At 38.1% G+C, this 18619-nt stretch overlaps 1 protein-coding gene across 6 annotated transcripts in view; it reads left to right on the plus strand.

Annotated features, from left to right (window-relative positions):
- The window catches only part of PCCA (propionyl-CoA carboxylase subunit alpha), a 390617-nt gene that overhangs the window by 199190 nt on the left and 172808 nt on the right, over window positions 1-18619 (plus strand). For all 6 annotated transcript variants that reach the window (XR_004626797.1, XR_004626798.1, XR_004626800.1 and 3 more), the window contains one exon: window positions 9761-9871. Coding sequence is in view for 1 of the 6 variants with exons in the window: in XM_034665428.1 (XP_034521319.1) it covers window positions 9761-9871 (111 nt within the window). In the remaining 5 variants the exon portion in view is untranslated. The remainder of the gene's footprint in view (window positions 1-9760; window positions 9872-18619) is intronic.

Below are 18619 nucleotides of genomic sequence, written 5' to 3' on the forward strand. Positions count from 1 at the left end.
AATGATCCCTTCCCTGCTTAAAACTCTTTAATGTCTCCCTGTTGCCTTCCTGTGACTCTGTGTTCATTTACAACACTTTGTCTCATTACCTTTTGTTACCCCTTTGTCTCATTACGCCTTTGTTCTTCCTACTTTACTGTTGTTTTCATTTCCTGAGATGTTCTGTCCTCTTCCTACCTGCAGACCTTCACAGTTAGGCTGTAGTCTAAGCAGTTATAACAGAGAGTAAAAAATATAGTGACCTAAGAAAGATACAATTTAATTTCTCTGCATGTCATAGTCTCAAAAGGAGATTGTCAAGGGCTGGTAGGGAGACTCTTAAATTTACAGCAGATGGTTTTCATTTGGGGGCCCCAGAGTGGCTGCTTTTGTGCCCATCAACCAGCCTCAGCAGGAAGGTGGCAGGGGGAATTCACACCCATTTTTTTTTTTTTCCTTCAGGGCATAACCTAGAAAGCACCTTTATTTCTGCTCCCATCCTATTGGCGTTTAATCACATGGTCGTATGTAGCTGCTGGGAAGATGGGAAATGTAGTAGATGTCAAGGGGGCCATATACTAAGCTAAAAAGTAGCATTTCTCTTACTAAAGGAAAAAAGAATAGATATTGGTGGATGACTAGGGGGAAGTAAGAATATATATGTGTATCTGCTCTTTTCTGGAAACACCTATACATACACAAGAGCAGAACTAATAAGATGGTGTTGTACTTACAGGGTGTGGAGAGAGGATCAGGTAGAAATGTTCGGGGGTTGGGAAACAAAGTACATGGGATGAAAGGGAGAGACTTTTTTGATTTTGCTTTTAGAATTCTGAAATGGAGTACAAACAGAAACAAATGGATAGTACTGTATGAATGATCATGGTGACAGGGGTGGGGAAGAGAGAAAAAATCTAGCCTTAAATAACTTTTAACCATATTTTAATTGGATACCCTCAAGCTAAACACAACATGTATAAACAAACATTAAACTATAGTTAATAGGTTTTTTTCCCCCAAGTTCATGGGTTAGCAGTTCTAAAACCAGTTTATGTATATTCTGGGATTGAGGAAATAAATACATGGGTTGTGGATAAGATGAGCGACATTTCTCATTGTCAGAGAAAGCAGTTATAGATGTGGAAATGGATGAGGATACAGTGAGCCCTGTGGTGTTGAGTTGAAACTCATGATTTTTAACGTAGATTGAAAAATAAGTGTACAAATATGTTATTGTGTGCATGTGTGTGTGTACATATATATACATACTCTGTAGCTCAGGGTTTCTTCAGCACTATTGACATTTTGGGATGGACAATTTTTTGTTGTGGGGGGGCTGCCCTTCACATTGTAGGATGTTTATCACCACCCTTGGCCTCTGCTCACTAAACGACAGTAGCATCCCTTCAGTTATGACAACCAAGTATTTCCAGACACTGCCATATGTCATGAGGGAGGGGGGCAAATCACCCTCGATTGAGAACCTCTGTCCTGCTGAGAGGTCATGGAAACACTGACACTCATAGCAGTGAGCATACCAAGAACCCAGATCTTATTTTTTAAATACTGTAGTCTCATAAATGGAACCAGTACTCCATGGTAAAATGGCTGATTTCCGAAAGAGTGTTAAGATGAGCTTGAAACATCTTGTATAAGAAAGTAATCAAGTGCTCAAAGATGATGATATGTCAAAAAGACACAGAAGTCAGCTCTAAGTGGTTCCCACTGGCCAATCTGGGAAAACGTCAGCAACAAAATAAATATTGTTAGCAATGGATTAAACCCCATGGAATAAGATAAGAGTCCGTGGGTTCATACTGACAGAAATAGATAAGAAAGATAAAAGAGGGAAGAGGCACAGATATTTTCTACAGTAGATTTTTAATTAATGTAGAAAAATCCCCATTTGTGCCAAATTGTTTAGGTAAGAATCATCAGTGAGAGATGCTTAAGTTAAGTGGGTGAAAGTATGATGAACCTCAGGTATTTGCATAGGTTCATAGTATATCCCTAGGAGATACTAATTAATTACAGTGGCAAATATAATATCTTCAAAATGGACAGACCTGGAGGTTTACCCAAATGATCACAGTATTACTGGTAGTGGGATGTGTCAACATCACGTGTCTCTTGAGGTATGATGCACTGAAAATAGCACTTCTTTTCTGTGTTGTTCTCGAAATGTATAACATGGATATAATCATGAGGAAACAGCAGACAAACCAAATTGGAAGACAGTGTACTAAATAAATGGCTTGTACTCTTCGAAAGTGTCAAGGTCAAGAAACACAAAAGTGGATCAGCTTATCTAGATCAAAGGAAACTAAGGATGCGTGACAGCTAAATGCAGGATTAGTTCCTGGACCAGGAAAAAATGTTTTTCTTTTGTAGTAAAGGTCATAAATGAGACAATTGGTGAAATTTGAATAAGGTTTGCAGATTAGATAATGACAATTAGATTAGACGATGTTAATTTTCAGATCTGGTTATTGTACTGTGATTACATGAGAGACTTAACCTTGGTTTTAGGAAATACTCAAGTCTGTAGAGGTAAAGTACATCCTGTTTTTGACTTACCCCGAGATGTTAAGAGAAAAGAATGATAAATAAATGTGTTAACAAATGTTAACATTTGGTGAATCTGGGTGAAGGATATACAATAATTCTTCATACTATTTTTGTGAATTTTTTTTATAATTCTGCAATTATTCCAAAATAAAAAGTTAAAAAAATACGTGAAGAGGAGCTTATGCCTCCTCCCCCCAAAGCTAAGGAATTTTATTTAAGGAATAAAAACAGATGCATTTGTGATTCTATATTATTCATCTGATGAATTCTAACGGGTAGAGGGCTTAAAGAAATTGTTTTGTAAAGGAGAGAAAAGGAAGGACAACTTACTGTCTTGTTGGATAACCGCTTAGTTGTTCAAATAACATTTTTTTCCCCTAAGTTGATTGTGAGCTTTTGTTAAAATAAAAATCTTGAGAGCACAAATGTAATTTGGTTAAAGTTAATTTCTGAGTCCCCATGAAATAAGCAGTGGCTTTTGGCCTCCGTTTGATCCTGGCAGTGTGTGCAGCTAATGTCTGGCCAGTGTTTTGGAAACAGCAGGTAGTCAGGAGAAAGCTGCTCCTAGGGGTCCTCTCTTCTGTGGCCTGGTCGTGATTTCCCATACAGATGGGACCCTGTGAACTTTGGCAGAGGTCATTTTCAATTCCCTGTTTAAAACTCAGAGCCATAATTTTTATGAGTATGTGATTAATAATATCGTTGAAGTTATAAAGTATGTCTCAAAGTACCTCCATGACCGACTTCGTGTTTGAACAAGGATCATTTTAAAGAGCATTGTCTTTCCTGGGACATGGAAAGAAAGTAAACTCTGGACAAAACGATAACTTTCAGATGTGTAGGATATCTCTTAACAATTCCATGATTTTTTACATCTATCTGGTATTTTGAGCTTTTAGGAAAAGAAAATAGTTTTTATGATTTTTCCCCCATTTGGCTTTAGAACTAATTAATGTACAGTAGTCTTTGGAGTCAGTGGAGGCACCTAGATTTTGGTTGTCTGCCATTAGCCACTGTTTCATCTTCTATTCCTTCAGAAAGAGAAACAGATAATGAGTGGATTTTGCATAGTAATAGGTAATATTTTATTCAGAGAACATTTAAAGAGAAAATGCTTTTGTGTAGTAATTTTATTCCTGAAACATCTTTTAGCAAGATGAAAGTCTGTTTTCATGCTCTATTTACTATTCAAGTAGAAGGATTTTTGAAAGTGTGGGCTTCATTTGTGTGCTTGAATGGCTCTGCTCTTTGATATCCAAAATGTAAATTAATATTTGCTTATAATTCCTTTGACTTACGTTTTCTAAAATCACGTATTTTTCAACTTTGAATGTGGAATGAAAGTACAACATATCATTTATCCTGTAAAACTGCATACATTTTCATTTTTTGAAGTCCTCAGTCACAAATTGATCACTGAGTATCAGAAAACAATCTTATTTTTGTTCAGATGATCATTATTTCTGAAATCTTTGTTGGAGTTTCCTGAAGACAGTGTGATGCCTCACAGAGGAGCAAGAAAATTTATACTATCACTAGGCTGTAACAGGAGAGCCAGTAAAGTTAAATATGAAATATGAAGTCTAAACAGTATTATTTTTGTTTAACTGAAGGACAAAAGTCCTGAGAGTTAGATTGCCCTTTTAAGTTATTTACTATAAATACATGAACTTACAAATGGAAACATTCTGAAATATTAATTTGTACATAACACTTTTTTTTTGGAAAGAAAACCCAGCTGCACCTTGGTCTTCTAATTTTTGTCTTTTCCAGCTCCTTCTTTAGTATCTTATTTTTTCCAAAACTTCAGTTATGATATAGGGGTAAGTTACATACTGCTGGCTTTGGTGTTTCTCTGTTTCCTGTTCTGGATTCCTCCATGTGGACATCTGCCTCCATGCTTTCTCTGTTCTGGGTGGATCTGCATTCTTATTGGCCTGCTCTTCTGAACTCTAACCCCTTGGACACCATCAGTCTCCTCTCCCGGGCTTCTCCAGTTTAACTTGTCCACAGTGAATAGTTTTCCTCTCAACCTGTTTCTTTTCTGTAAGTTGGCAGCTTCTGTCATGTAGCGTGCCAGAGCCAGAAGTGACTCATCTCCCCCATTCTTTTTTTTTTTTTTAAATACCAGATTTTATTTTTAAGCAATCTCTGCACCCAGTGTGGGGCTTGAACTTACAACTCTGAGATTGGGAGTCTGTGTTCTTCCGACTGAGCCCAGCCAGGCACCCCCGTCTCCCCAGTTCTTGACATTCACTAAGTCACCATGCCCTCTCTGCCTGCTGAATCTCTTTCAAGCCCAGCTGCTTTTCTCTGTCTGTATTGCCCACACCTGTGCTGTGGTTGGAGGCCTTGCTGGTTTTCAGCAAGTCTCTTGCGGTTGTCAGCTAATGGTTTTTTCCATCTTCACTCCCCCCCCTCCCTAGTCCCCTTTTCAGTAGCAGCCAGCATGATTCCTGGAGTGAAACTTAGTCCTCTCTGCCCTGCTTCACCCCTTCTGGTTGCCCTCAAGGAGAGGTAAAAATCTCTGCATGGCTGTCAGACCCGAAGGCCGCCTTTGGACCTTTCACATACACCACTCTCTCCTTTGCTCATGCTCTTGGGCCATGGTGTCCTTCTTTCAGTTCTCTCCACAGAAATACCTAGTGGGTATCTGTTTGCTTTTGACAACAGTAAGAATTCTTTTTTTTTTTTTTTAAGATTTTATTTTAGAGAGCATGCAAGTACTCACGTGTGTACATGAGAGCAGGGGGGAGGGGCTGGGGGGAGGGGGAGAGAATCCCATGCAGACTTGGAGCACTGAGTGTGGAGCCTCTATGGGGCTCGATCCTAGGATCTTGAGATCATGACCTGAGCTGAAACCGAGTCCTGCACTCCACTGACTGAGCCACGCAGGTGCCCCAACAGCAGTGAGAATTCTTAAATATTTTATATTTCTCCCTGATATTAGCCGTCTTTGTGTCCTTCTGTGTCTTTCTCTATTTTCTCTCCCAGCCAGGAAGATTGGCCTTAAGTCTCAACTACTTTCCTCTCCCTGGACTACCACATCTGTTGTCGCCTATGCATAGAAATCTCTCTGGCGAGCATACCCTTTTCTTCTTCAAAAGTGCTTTAGTTTTGTCTGTTTGTAAAACATACAACAAAGGGATTCCGTTCCCTTTCATAGCCTGACCGCTTCCAAGGAGTCTTTTATTTTAAATTCTTGGTTACTGAGTTTGTCTTTCTAACCACTCCTAGCACGTTGCTTTCAATTGCTCTTCATTTTCATCTACCCAAATATCACCTATAATAAAGGCAGATATCACTTTTTTTTTCCCCAAAGAGTTTATTTATTTATTTGGCAGAGAGACAGCCAGTGAGAGAGGGAACACAAACAGGGGGAGTGGGAGAGGAAGAAGCAGGCTCGCAGCAGGGCAGAGAGCCCGACGCGGGGCTCGATCCCAGGACATCAGGCCCTGAGCCGAAGGCAGACGCTTAACGACTGAGACACCCAGGCACCCCAAGATGTCACATTTTTGCAATGATTTATTAGGTATATTTGTGTCATCAGAAGTTTCTTATAACTTCCAGTACTTTCCTCATAGAAATATGCATAATTACAACAGCCCTTCTAACAGTTAGCTGTTGAATATTGTCTAAGTCATTACAGAGCAAGGCTGGGATAACTGTGCCTTTGTCCAGGGCATGTCCTTTGAACAATATTTATTAGGTCATTGTCTATATGCGATAACTTCTTCCATGGAAATTTAGCTAGACAAATAGCATTAATATTTTATTTGGAACTTCCTCTAAATGTTTTGAGGTAGTTTGAATAGATCGAAAATTCATTTTTATAAAAGTTTTAGTCACACGGTATCTTCTGAGTCAGTTTTTTGCATGTCGTTGCTAGCCAGCATGGTCTATGAGGCAGAGATGCCTAGAGCAATGCCTAGTTGGGTGTATTAAGTTGGTTGGCTCAGAGATAGGAAATCATATTGTCAGACCTGAGTTCCTGCCCTATCAGGAAGCCCATAGGAGAAGGGAAGAAAGGAAGCACAAGCAGTTCTTCTTTTCAAGTAATCGAGGCTGGAGTTGGATTCATTGCTCTACCTTTAGCCCCTCGTCTAGGAATTAGTTTGTCAGGTCTAGTTGTAAGACAGTCAGGAAGATAGAGTCTGTGTCTTTCGGGTCTTTTGTTCTGCTAAGGCTCTATTACTATGGAAAAAATGAAAAGCACATTTTAGGGGAAACCCACAGGCTGCCAGAGTTTTAAACATATATTGCTGTTGTAATTTCTGTTTTACTAAACTTAAATCAGTGATTCAGTCTCTCTGGATCACAGTGTTCTTACTTTTAAATCTCTTTTCCCCTTGTAATTTTCTTACTCTGTGACTGGTTACTGAAAGTTCCCCCAAAGCAGGTGCCATACTGTCGTACAGTGTTGGCTCTCACTTTCTTCCCTGTGATGCCTAAATGCACATGAGCAGTAGGTGTAGAGTCAATGTTGATTGGTAGCGATTAATTCGCCAGAGTATCAACATTGTTGAAAACCTTACAGCAAATGTGAGCAACCTTTTCTGGGAAAGGCTGGAGAGTAAACAGCTTTGACTTCAGGGGTCGCCCAGTCGCAGTTACAACTGCTTGACTCTTGGAGCACATACGTCGGCTGTAAACACTGCTGTATTCCAGAAACACTTGATTTACAAAAATAGGGGGCGGTGGGATTTGCAGGCTGAGTTTGCTGACCGCTGCCTATTAGGATGGCTGTGTACTGTGGATAGAAGGAGTTGTAAGCTTTTAAGGAACTGGCCTTGTGCAGGATGTGAAACTGGAAGTTGGGGAGGGAGGTCAGTGCAGAGATCCCGATGCAGTGTGACTGCTGTCTGATGGGTATTAACTGCACGTTGTCTTCTGCTCTGCAGCCATTCTCGTGTGAAAGGGTAACAGTGAGCCCAACATTAATGCACCTTCCCAAGTGCCTGGCATTGCCTTAGGCATTACCTCATTTGTACCTTGTGACGATAATGCAAATTAGGTTCTGTTGTGATCACCATTTTCCAAATGAGGAAACTAAATCTTTGCAAGGCGAAATAGCTTCCCCAGGGTGAGGGGTAGATCTGGTACTTGAGCCTGAGGGCCTGATTCTTTGCTTATTTTGGAATTATTTTTGTGAAAGTGAGCACTCTATAAGACTGAACAGCAAGATCAGAATCAGGCTTTCTCGCTTTGTTATCCAGCAGCGTTGTCTAGATGAGGACAGTAAGGAAGTGGGATGAAGAAACCTCACGTTAGTTCAGCTCTGTCGTGCTCTAGTCCTTCTCCTCTTGTGGAAGCTTGATCGAATTCCCGCTTCCCCTGGAGCTGACATGCTCTCATCCTCCCTTTTATTCCTTTTTACATTTTTGTAATGTGCATAACCAAGATCAAATACTCCCTTCCTAAAGTCCTTCTGTCTCACAGAACTCACCTGATACCTTTTGAATCCTTCTTGTGGCAGTTACCTATTTTAACTTAACTTTTTAAGGAGTCCTTGTGTACTAGGCTCAGTGTTTCTGAGTTTCCTATTGGATCACAAACTTTTTTCCCTTACCTTTCCCTCCTTTTTTTTTTTCCTTCCTTCCTTCCTCTCCTCCTCCTCCTAGATTGAAGTATACTTGACAAAAAATGAACTTCTCATATTTAGAGTATTCAGTTTAATGAGTTTAGACGTATGTGTCCGTCTGTGAAGCCATCACCACAGTCAAGATACTGAACATTTCTACCACCTCCAAAAGTTTCCTCATTGCAATCTGTGGTCTTTCTATACCTGTCCCAGTGCAATCAGGTGATCTGCTTTCTGTCACTGTAGGTTGTTGAGAATTTTCTGAAATTTTATATTATGGACTCCTACAGTAGTCTTGTTAAATTCAGCATAATTATTTTGAGATTCATCTTTTGTATTTTAGTAATTCATTTCTTTTTATTGCTAAATAGAATTCCATTGAATGGACAAATCACATTTTGCTAATTCATTCATCCTTTGATGGACATTTAGATTGTTTCCAGTTTTGACTATTGCAAATAAAGCTAATAACCTTTGCGTATAACTGTTTATATAGATATATATTTTTATTTAACTTCGGCCAGTAGTTAGGATTGATTTGTCTGAATCATATGTGTGAGTATATGTTTAACTTTCTAAGAACCTGCCAAGCAGTTCACACCATGGGGTGTGACACTTCTGTTGTCCCACGTCCTCACTGACGTGCTATTTTTTTTTTTTGTATTAGTTTTTTAAAACTTTATTGATTTCTTATACAGTTAATGTTTCTCAGGTTTTCTTTTGAGTCTACTAGGAGCATATTCTTTTATTTATGAGTATGTAAATAATATATAATTAAAATAAAAATGATACAAAGAAACATTTTAATCATTTGAATTCCCAGCCAAACATAACTGCCCATTAATATTTTAGTGAGACTCATGTGCTGTTTCTGTCTTTTAACCTTTAGCCACTTAAATTTGGTGTTTGGGGACATTTCATTGTATTTCGTTGATGATCATGACGTGCGGCAACTTTTCATTTGTGTATCTTCTTTTATGTAATCTCTGTTCGGATCCTTTGCCCATTTTTTGCTCTGTCATATTGTGTTTTAAACATTCTTTATATATTCCAGAAGCGAGTTTTTTGTCTGATACATGTGTTGTGGACATTTTCTCTCAGCTTGCCATTTCATTTGCTTAACTGTGTCCTTTGAAGCTGACTTTTGAATTTTAATGAAGTACACTTTCTTTTTTTGTGGTTCATGGTTTTTGTGTACTACCTAAGAATCTGTTGCCTACCTCAGGATAATCAGAATTTTCTCCTGTATTTTCTGTAAGTCTTATAGTTTTAGGTTTTACATTTGATTTGTGATCCATATTGGGTTAATTTTGGTATATGGTCTAAGTTAGGGTTTTTCTTTTTCCCCAAATGAATCTCTAGTTGTTTCAGTACCATTTACTGAAAAGACATTAATTTCCCTATTGAAGTGACTATTGAAGTGACTTGGCAGCATAAGCTTCTTAAGTTAATGCATTTGGTGTTTTATTGCTACCATAGCTTCAGACATTTTTTGTTGTTACTTGAAGTCCAGGAGATGAATAATCTTGTCTGGTTCTCGGTCATAAGACACAGATGATAAATTTCTTTAGATAGTAAAAGACTTTTAACTGACTTGTTCTCTAATTCAGTCTGATATCATTTTATTTTTAGGTGTTACACATAATATCGCATTACTCCGAGAGGTGATAATCAACTCACGCTTTATAGAGGGAGACATCAACACTAAATTTCTTTCTGATGTTTATCCTGATGGCTTTAAAGGTTTGTATGCATTGAAGTATTTTACTGTATTAAAGTTATTACTTTTAAACTTTATTATAATGTATAATTTTTCTACCTTGAAATTAAGGCCTTTAGCCCATACTATACTTGATTTATTAACATAGAGTATCCTAGACTATTGACATTCATGATTTTGAGTATTCATGAGTGACTCATGAATGTGCAATAATCCATCTTTTGTTGAGTGAGGAATTCAACTATGTGGAATGTTGTATTAGTCCAGTGTTGAAGCAAAACAAGTAGACAGAGCATTAGCTAACCTGATCTTCTGGTTTCTGAAAGCCAATTGAAATTTGTATTCCCTGCTGATACATTATATGGGTATATGCAGGAACTCTAATGATTAAAACTTTATGAAAATTAGCACCAAAAATTTCAGAATACCACATGCTATTCCTATTAATGAAAATGAAGATGTTTAAGAAGATTATTGTTTTTATTCATAAAATGAAGCTTTTAATAAAGTAATGAGGGGAATGTGAAACTTACCCCTGTAAAGTTATCAGTGTGTGTTTCTGGTAGTAGAAAAATTGCTCAAGTGAGAGACAGAGAAAACCCTTTAGTAAGCATTAATAACATGGTCAATATGTGAGATAAAGAAAAACCAGCAGGACTTACATGTGACTTAATAGAAATGTTATTCAGGTAAAAGCCAGAAGTATCTACATATGTTTCTGATGAATTTGGGGATATATGAAGATGAGATTTTTTCCTCTCACAAATGGTTCTTTAGATCCATTTAGAGTGTTTTAGTATGTAAGATGACTCAGTCATATTAGGAGCTGTGTATAGATTTAGGTCAACTTCATGTATTGGGCTTTTTTTTTTTTTTTGAGATGTATTGAGCTTTTGAATACATTTACAAAGCAGTTTCTTAGCTTAGATTTTACAGTACAGAGTTTTCATAAGACTAACTGGAAATTACTGGATTGATTGGTCTTTTACAACTTCAGCGTTAGAGTTTTATCATTAGTACCAAGGGAAATTAAAAATGGTTTTTTTTGGGGGGGGGGTTTAAAAGAAAAACTAATGAATCATATGATTCTTTTCCCTGAACTTTTGAATTTTCAAAAATAGAACCCTAACGTGAGCTACAGTTTTATGCTTGTGTGATTAGTTCATTCAGATGTCTACTGCTGGTTCATGAAGCCAGGAATCACTTATGTTGTTGCTTTTAAATGTACATCTGGCAACTACAACATAATAGACACTAAGTAAATATTTACTGAATTAAATGATAATCTTATTGATAGTATTGATGAGAAGGGACGACCTTGGGTATTTTTAACTGTACATGCATCCAAATTACCAGTGTGTTCTATTTTGATCCTAACATTTTGGCCTCTTGTCCTTTCTAAAGTTTTACTTGAAAGTTGTAAAGTCGCGAAGTAGACTCAGGATTTCCATATACTTTTATGTTTACCTGGTTCATGTATCTGTGAGAGTGATGTGTCATGAAACAGTAGGTAGAAGGAGACAACAAGTGAAAACTTCAGGGAACTTTTAGGACAAACATGCGTGCATGCATATATTTATGTGTATGTATGTGTACATATGTGGTGTTAGACCTCATTACCATCAAGAAGAAAATGAGGCATTTAGAGTTCCTAATTGTGGTTGATTACTATGTACTGTACATTGGGCAGTAGTAGAAAATGTTTCACGTTCTCAAGAGAACTCAGAAATTTACTTAAAAACCTAACATTGCCATTACTTAACACTGCCAAACTTAATATATTACATTTCTGTTTTGATAGGGCATTAACAGCACGGACACTATAATTCTCAATGTTCATACAAGATAGGAACACAGTTTTAAAAATTGTTATAAGTTGTTAGAAGGACCATTATTTAATCTCAGCCTTTATTTTACATGTGAAGAAACCAAAGCTCAGAGATATTGATAAGGCTAAATGGCCAGTAATATAATGAAGCCAGTAGTTGAACTTAGAGTTTACACCTCCCGTTTCAGTACTCATTCAATTCTGCTAGGATTCAAAATAATAAATTGTACAGGTTTTTAGAGTATGCTATATGTTGTTGTTGTAGAATGCCTATAAGCACTTTAAAAATATACGCCTAGCTTTGCCATTCTTAATGTGGACCTCTTACTATCTTCCCTCATATTATTTTCATGTCAGTTCTTCTCTGAATGGCTACTATCTCTTGTTCTTGTTCTTCGTATCACTGCATTTCCCCCTCCCTGTTTTTCCCTAGAGCAGGTATTTGATATATTAAACTGTATCATCTTTGATTGTTTGATATATGTGCCTGAAAGAGGCAGCAGGAAATGGCCACTGAAGTTAATCCAGGATCTTCTCCATATGTTTGAGGCCAGGTCATTTTGCCCCTTTGGGATTACCCGTCTGCTTCCCATCTGTCCAGCTATCCTAGGCACTGTTCACAGGCAAGTGCCTGTTTTTATGACTGCATTAAAATTTTCTATTATATATGTTTATTATCCCAAATTTATTTGTAGACTATGACAGTGTTACTAAAGGTTCTAAGATTGACCTTTGGAATGATTGTGCTTAAAACTAAAACATAGGATACACAGGAATGCATTCTTCATATATACTTACTAGATTCTGGTGTTGAAAAGCTATTGTTCTTTGATTCTGAAAAATAAATGAAAAATGGGGAAGATGATATTTTGATCTTGGGGTAAAGGGAAAATGAGGAAGAAGATATTTTAGAACTATCATTTCAATTGGCCTGTAACGAACACTTTGGAGTCCTTTTTCTGCTGCGTTACTACAGTTAAACCTCTAGCCCCATCAAAGGAAATGATCAGAATTATTTTTCTCTTCTAGAAAGTTGCATTATCTTTGGTAAAAATTTGATTCAACACAAGTAATATACCATTAGTGATACTTCTCCCTTTACCATTAAATTTAGTCATGTATTTCTGTACCTTTAATAATGGTGTAACCAAATCAATGTGAGTTTGCCCCTCAGTGAATCACAGATAGAAACCACACCAGGTGGAGTTGTCACACAAAGGAAACTTTATTTGTAGCAAATAAGGAGATCATGGGGAGTAACTCCCAAAGCTGTGACTCTCTGAGAGAGGGTACATGGGTTCCTATTATTTAGGGTTAGGATGAATGTTCAGATAGGGAGCCTTGTCACAGTATGTAAAGATGGGCATAAGGTCATGCGTGTGCCATAAGGAAACATGCCTATACATACTTTGTATGTTATGTAAATGAGGCTTGTGTTCTTCCTTTGGTTGAGATTTTAGTTTAAAGAAGTAAAGATAACGCTCATTCCATTGTCCATCTGCTCAGATGTGAGTCGGGGGTTAATTTCAAACTGGTCTGGGTGGTCTGGCCAGCTGGAGCTCTTTGGGCAGTTGTTATTGCTTGAGGGGTGGGTAGTTTTGGTTTCCATCACAGGATATTATGACTGTAGGGTCTTTTGTCTGAGTTAAGAGAAAAACTGGGAAGAAGAGCGTAAGGAAAAATTTGGGCCAGAGGTTGGTGAGCACAAGCAGGTGGGCAGTAAAGATGATGTCTTTGGGGTCTAGCTGGCGATAGTGGTACTTTGATACTTAGGCTGTTGTGTTGCCTTTGAGAATTCAGTTATTAAAGTCATTGAACAAATAATTGGTGTAAAGTCTCAAAGAAATTGAAAAACAAATAATATATTTTCCTTGCACTTAAGGAGCTTACATTACAAGAGAAATAAATGTGTAAAGAACTAACTACAGGGCAAAATAAGTGCTAACTGAAGATAGAAGCAAAATGTCTGGATCACGGAGAAAAAAGTAACCAGTTCTGATTGAGGGAATTAAGGATGACTTCAAGGATGAGGTAGTGTTTAGACCATTGTAGCTTCTCTCCATGGACTATTCTAGGGCCCTGCTGCTCATCTCTGCCTAATCGGTCCTTTCTGATGGGGTGCTGGTAGTCTGGGAGAAAGTACTTGAAACAAAGAAACTGGCAAATGCTGCACAGTGGTGCGTTTCTCTTCCCTTCATACCCAAGTTGGTTGTTAATCATTTACCAGCAAACCGGTGCCTAATCCTTTGACGTGCTGTTGAGAGCAAACAGAGCCATTAGTACAAAGGAAAAGAATTACCATTTGGGGTGGAAGACCTTGAGGAATCCCTGAAGATGGGAGGAGTTATATGGGAGTCAAATGACTGAGCTTCCTGAAAAATAGTAAGAACATTTAATTAAGGACATTAAATTAGAGGAGAAAGGCTTTAATGAACTAAGAACTATGATTTTTAGAAGTATTTCAGCAAAGTGAAAGGTGGGATGGCCACTTCTAAGAACCAAATTAGTGACCCTAAGGAATAAATGGAAGTTTCTCAAAATACGTAGTACAAAGGTTAAGAGAAGGAAATAATGTCTGAAATCAGAGATGTGGAGGGAAGACCCAAGAGATTTTGTATGTACATAATATTTTCATGAAGAGAAAATGGACAAATAAAGGAAGGTTAATTTTAAAAGAAATAATAGGGGAGATTTTTTTTTCACTGTTCTTGAGAAAACCTTGAAGTATCATTGGAAAGATTTGCTGAGTTTCAGACAAGATTAATGATAAAAAGTAGCTGTTGTAGGCATATCAAGAACAAAACATTTTTAAAGCTTCTATAAAGAAAAAAGAACCACCAAGTCATATGCAGAGAATATACACTGAAATCGTCTTCAGACTCTATAAACTGGAAATGAGAAAATCTTAAAATACCTACTTCATTAGAAAGAGCTTGACCCAAGAGTACTATACCCAACTAACATATCCTTTGTTTCTCAGTTATGGAAAGAGATTTTAAAATGAAGATTCAGAAATATATTACTATATGTACCTTTTTTGAGGAAATAACTGAAGAAAGTGCTTTAACTAATTTGAGGTAAAGATGACAGTTTAAATATACACATTTTGGGATGCCTGGGTGGGTCAGTGGTTAAGTGTCTGCCTTTGGCTCAGGTCATGGGACTGAGCCCTGCTTTGGGTTCCTTGCTCAGTGGGGAGCCTGCTTCACTCTCTGCCCCTCCCCCACACTTATGTGCACCTGCGCACTCTCTGTCTCACAGAATAAATAAAATCTTAAAATACATATACATTTTTCCTAACCACTGAATTGATTTTATTATTTATTATTTCTATTTATTTGTTTATTTTCAAGTAGGCTTCTCACCCAATGTGGGACTCAAACTCATCACCCTAAGATTAGGAGTCACAGGCTCCACTAACTGAGCCAACCAGGTACCCGTGAATTTAGTCTTTTAAAGATGTAAACCCTTAAGGACAAAGAGAAGAGATAGCATTCTGGAAAATGAAGAGCCAAAAGATGATTCTTTTTTTTTTTTTTTTTTTTTTTTTTTTTTAAAGATTTTATTTATTTATTTGACAGAGATAGAGACAGCCAGCGAGAGAGGGAACACAAGCAGGAGGAGTGGGAGAGGAAGAAGCAGGCTCACAGCAGAGGAGCCTGACGTGGGGCTCGATCCCATAACGCCGGGATCACGCCCTGAGCCGAAGGCAGACGCTTAACCGCTGTGCCACCCAGGCGCCCCCAAAAGATGATTCTTAACTGACTTAGCAACTTAAGAAAGTTGAATCCTAAGCTGACAATGTGAAAAACTGGGAAATAGCTCATTATCACTGTGGAACCCTGCAGAAGTCTTAGCCACTGTTAGTTTCAGATAGCTTGGGAAATTCCTATAAGTAAGACTATTGGTCTAAAATCTCTGGAAGAATTTCTCTATATTCCTTCCCTTACTCTTTGGAGGAGGGTGGCTCTCCCCCCCCCACCCCCCCCGCCCAGAAAAAGCTTTGAGATTTTTCTCCATAGAGAATAAGATGGCCTTTACACCAGTGGACACCAGGCACAGTTGGACAGAGGATTGAGTGCATATGGACATACTGAATGTGGTGATGCCCCCTCTCTCAACCATCATTCCCCACTTGGTTCTCAGAGTACTGGCAGGCAGGCAGGTAGTCAGTCACAACGGTAGAATATCCTTCTCTGAGAAACCTAACCGGCCATGGAGAGATTACCTACAGATCCCCCAACACGTGAAGCCTACACATGAAGCAAATGGTCAGCAAAGCCACATTCCACAGGGAGAGAACATGCACGGCTCAGGGTCAGGATGTCTGTCAGCATCATTTAAGACAACACTAGATTGGAAGGGAGGCACCAGATGACTGTTAAAAATAGATGACAGAACTAAAGCCACTTAAGAGAACACAGATCCGGCTTCTTACAAACTGGGTCATGCACATGGGGGTGATAGCAGATAGCATGAGGTTTACAGAGGTGTATCACAGACCTTGTGGGTGCTACTGTGTAATTTGACCTCCATGTAGTAACCACCAACTTAATGAGTAAGGCTGGGAGAACCTAAACATTATTTGGGGTTTGGGGCTTTTGTTTGAAGTCCCCCCCGCCAAACATACACCCCAATCCCCACAAAGGGTAAGAAGGTGAGGACTAATTGTGAGGAGGAAGTTTTTCTCTTCTCTTTCATAAATATTTACTTTATCTATTAGGTTAAAGGTAGTGGTCTAGGGTTTCGGGATACTGAAAACTATTTAAAAAAGACTAAGCGTTTTTTAATTAAGAGCTGCACCTTTTTCCAACCTGTCTTCACCAGAGAGTGCAGTAGAGAGTTCAAGCTCTAATGTTCTTGAAGGTTTCAAACGATGGATTTGAGAAACTTAGAACTCCCCTCAGGCTGGGGTTCTAACTTTTAAGTGGAAATGACTTGCTGCTGTTGAAGACATCTCCCACTAGAGCGTGAGGCTGTGTCTGTCCCATGTGCCATGCTGGAGGTTCTCAGTGTTTCTGCCACCTCACTATTCAGCCCCCCCCACCGACTCCTAGGATCATGTTTGTGAAGCTTCTCAATCAGGGTTGGCAGAGGTGAAAAACAAGTGTCAGATTTGAGTGCTCTCTCGTTTACCTTCACGCTTGACAAGGGGATAGGAAGAATCTAGAAGTATTTAAATACGCTTTGTCTACATCCCCAAGTTCTAGGTGCTTAGGATTCCTCAGTCGGCGGAAAGACTTGCTGCCCTTGTGGGGTTTTCGTTGCTGGGAATTAACAGGTAGCAGGTGTTCTCAACCCCCTCATCGCAACTCTGTAGGTTTTTCTGGATGCAAACTGCTCACCAGCGTCAGGACAGTGCCCTTGCTGTAGCTCGTTCACATAAAGCTGGAAATTGAATACAGGCATGTCTCCATTCAGCACCAGACTAGCACACCACTCCAGCCCAAGCTGCTACCCTCTTGCCTGGACTCCGAACAGCCTTCTCACTGACCTCCTTCCTGCCACCATTGCACTTTCCAATTTATCTTCACTCAGCAGCCGGAGTTCACTTTTAGAACTAAATCACATCTTCCCCCTTACTTTGAAAGCCCTCAGGGAATGTATGGCTACACAAATTGCAGTATATTCATGCCAAAGAATACTTCTCAATGCTAAAATGTTAGAAACTGCTGTTTCATTCAGAAACATGGGTGAATCTCAAAAATACTATGTGCAAAAGAAGCCAGATACAAAAGTACTTGCTATCTGGTCCATTTATATGAAACTAGAAAAGAATTTATTGCTTGAGGCCAGGGAGGGAAAGCAGGTGTAGAGGTCTTGATTGGAGCGATGCAAGGGAGCATTATTTTGGAGTAGTGGAAAATTCTAAATAGATGGTTGTGATGTTTATATGGGCATACACATTTGTCAAAACTCTGGAATTGGACGCTTAAAATGGACCCATTTTCTATGCAAATGGTACCTTGCAAATGGTATCTGAAAGTTACTGTATGCAAATGGTACCTCAAGGTTGAAAAAAACCCCTAACCTTGTTAATGGTATCAATTGCAACTGAGGGCTTACAAAAAAAAATTGCTATAAAGTTATTTATTAAAAATTCAGTTGCCTTTTCTAATTAAAACACTCTATGAAATCAGAAATAAAATTAAACTAAATTTGATTAAAAACCTACTTAGTGAAAACTAATAACAAACATAATTTTAAAGGAAATGCTATAAAAATTTCAAATCAGGAACAAATGAATTATATAAAATGACCATTATTATCAATCATTGTTTTAGAGGTTCAAAAAGTCCAAAAAAACAAAATAGTTGGTTTAGATATTTTAAAAAGAAGGGAAAAAATTTTCTCTTTTTCTATGTATAATTGTGTCCCCGGAAAACTGGGAAGATATTATTAAAAATTTCTAGACTTAATAAAATCACATTTGGTAAGGTGGCTGAATGCAACAAGATAAGCATGCAAAGTTAGCGTCTCTTCTTTTTGTTAGTAAGAGCCAGCTTGAAATGAAAGTGGAGGAAAGCCAACCCTGTTCATAGTAACCGTAGTATCTTTTAAAATGGTGCAGAGAAATTTAATAGAGAAGAGACATAGAACCTATATGATTCTGTAAACTGTAAAATCTTGTCGAGGAAAAAAAAGTAGGATGTGAACAGATGGAAAAACATAGCAGTTATTGTTTGGGGACTCAAAAGTATAGGAGTGCCAATCTTTCCCAAATTGATACACAGATTTTATGTCATTTCAGTTGGATTCACAAGTCCACTACATTAAGTGATTGAAAAGTTTATATGTATTCATAAATTTCTGAAAATAGCCAAGAAAATTATGAAAAATGATAAAGAAAAATTGGCCTTTTGTGTATTAAAATGTATTGCCAAGCCTCTGTAAACAATATGATATAAAGTGTGAGAATGGAAGTACTTGAAAACAGAAAACA

This window comes from Ailuropoda melanoleuca, chromosome 7 (genome assembly GCF_002007445.2).
Source record: "Ailuropoda melanoleuca isolate Jingjing chromosome 7, ASM200744v2, whole genome shotgun sequence".
In the NCBI taxonomy this organism is placed as follows: Eukaryota; Metazoa; Chordata; class Mammalia; order Carnivora; family Ursidae; genus Ailuropoda; species Ailuropoda melanoleuca.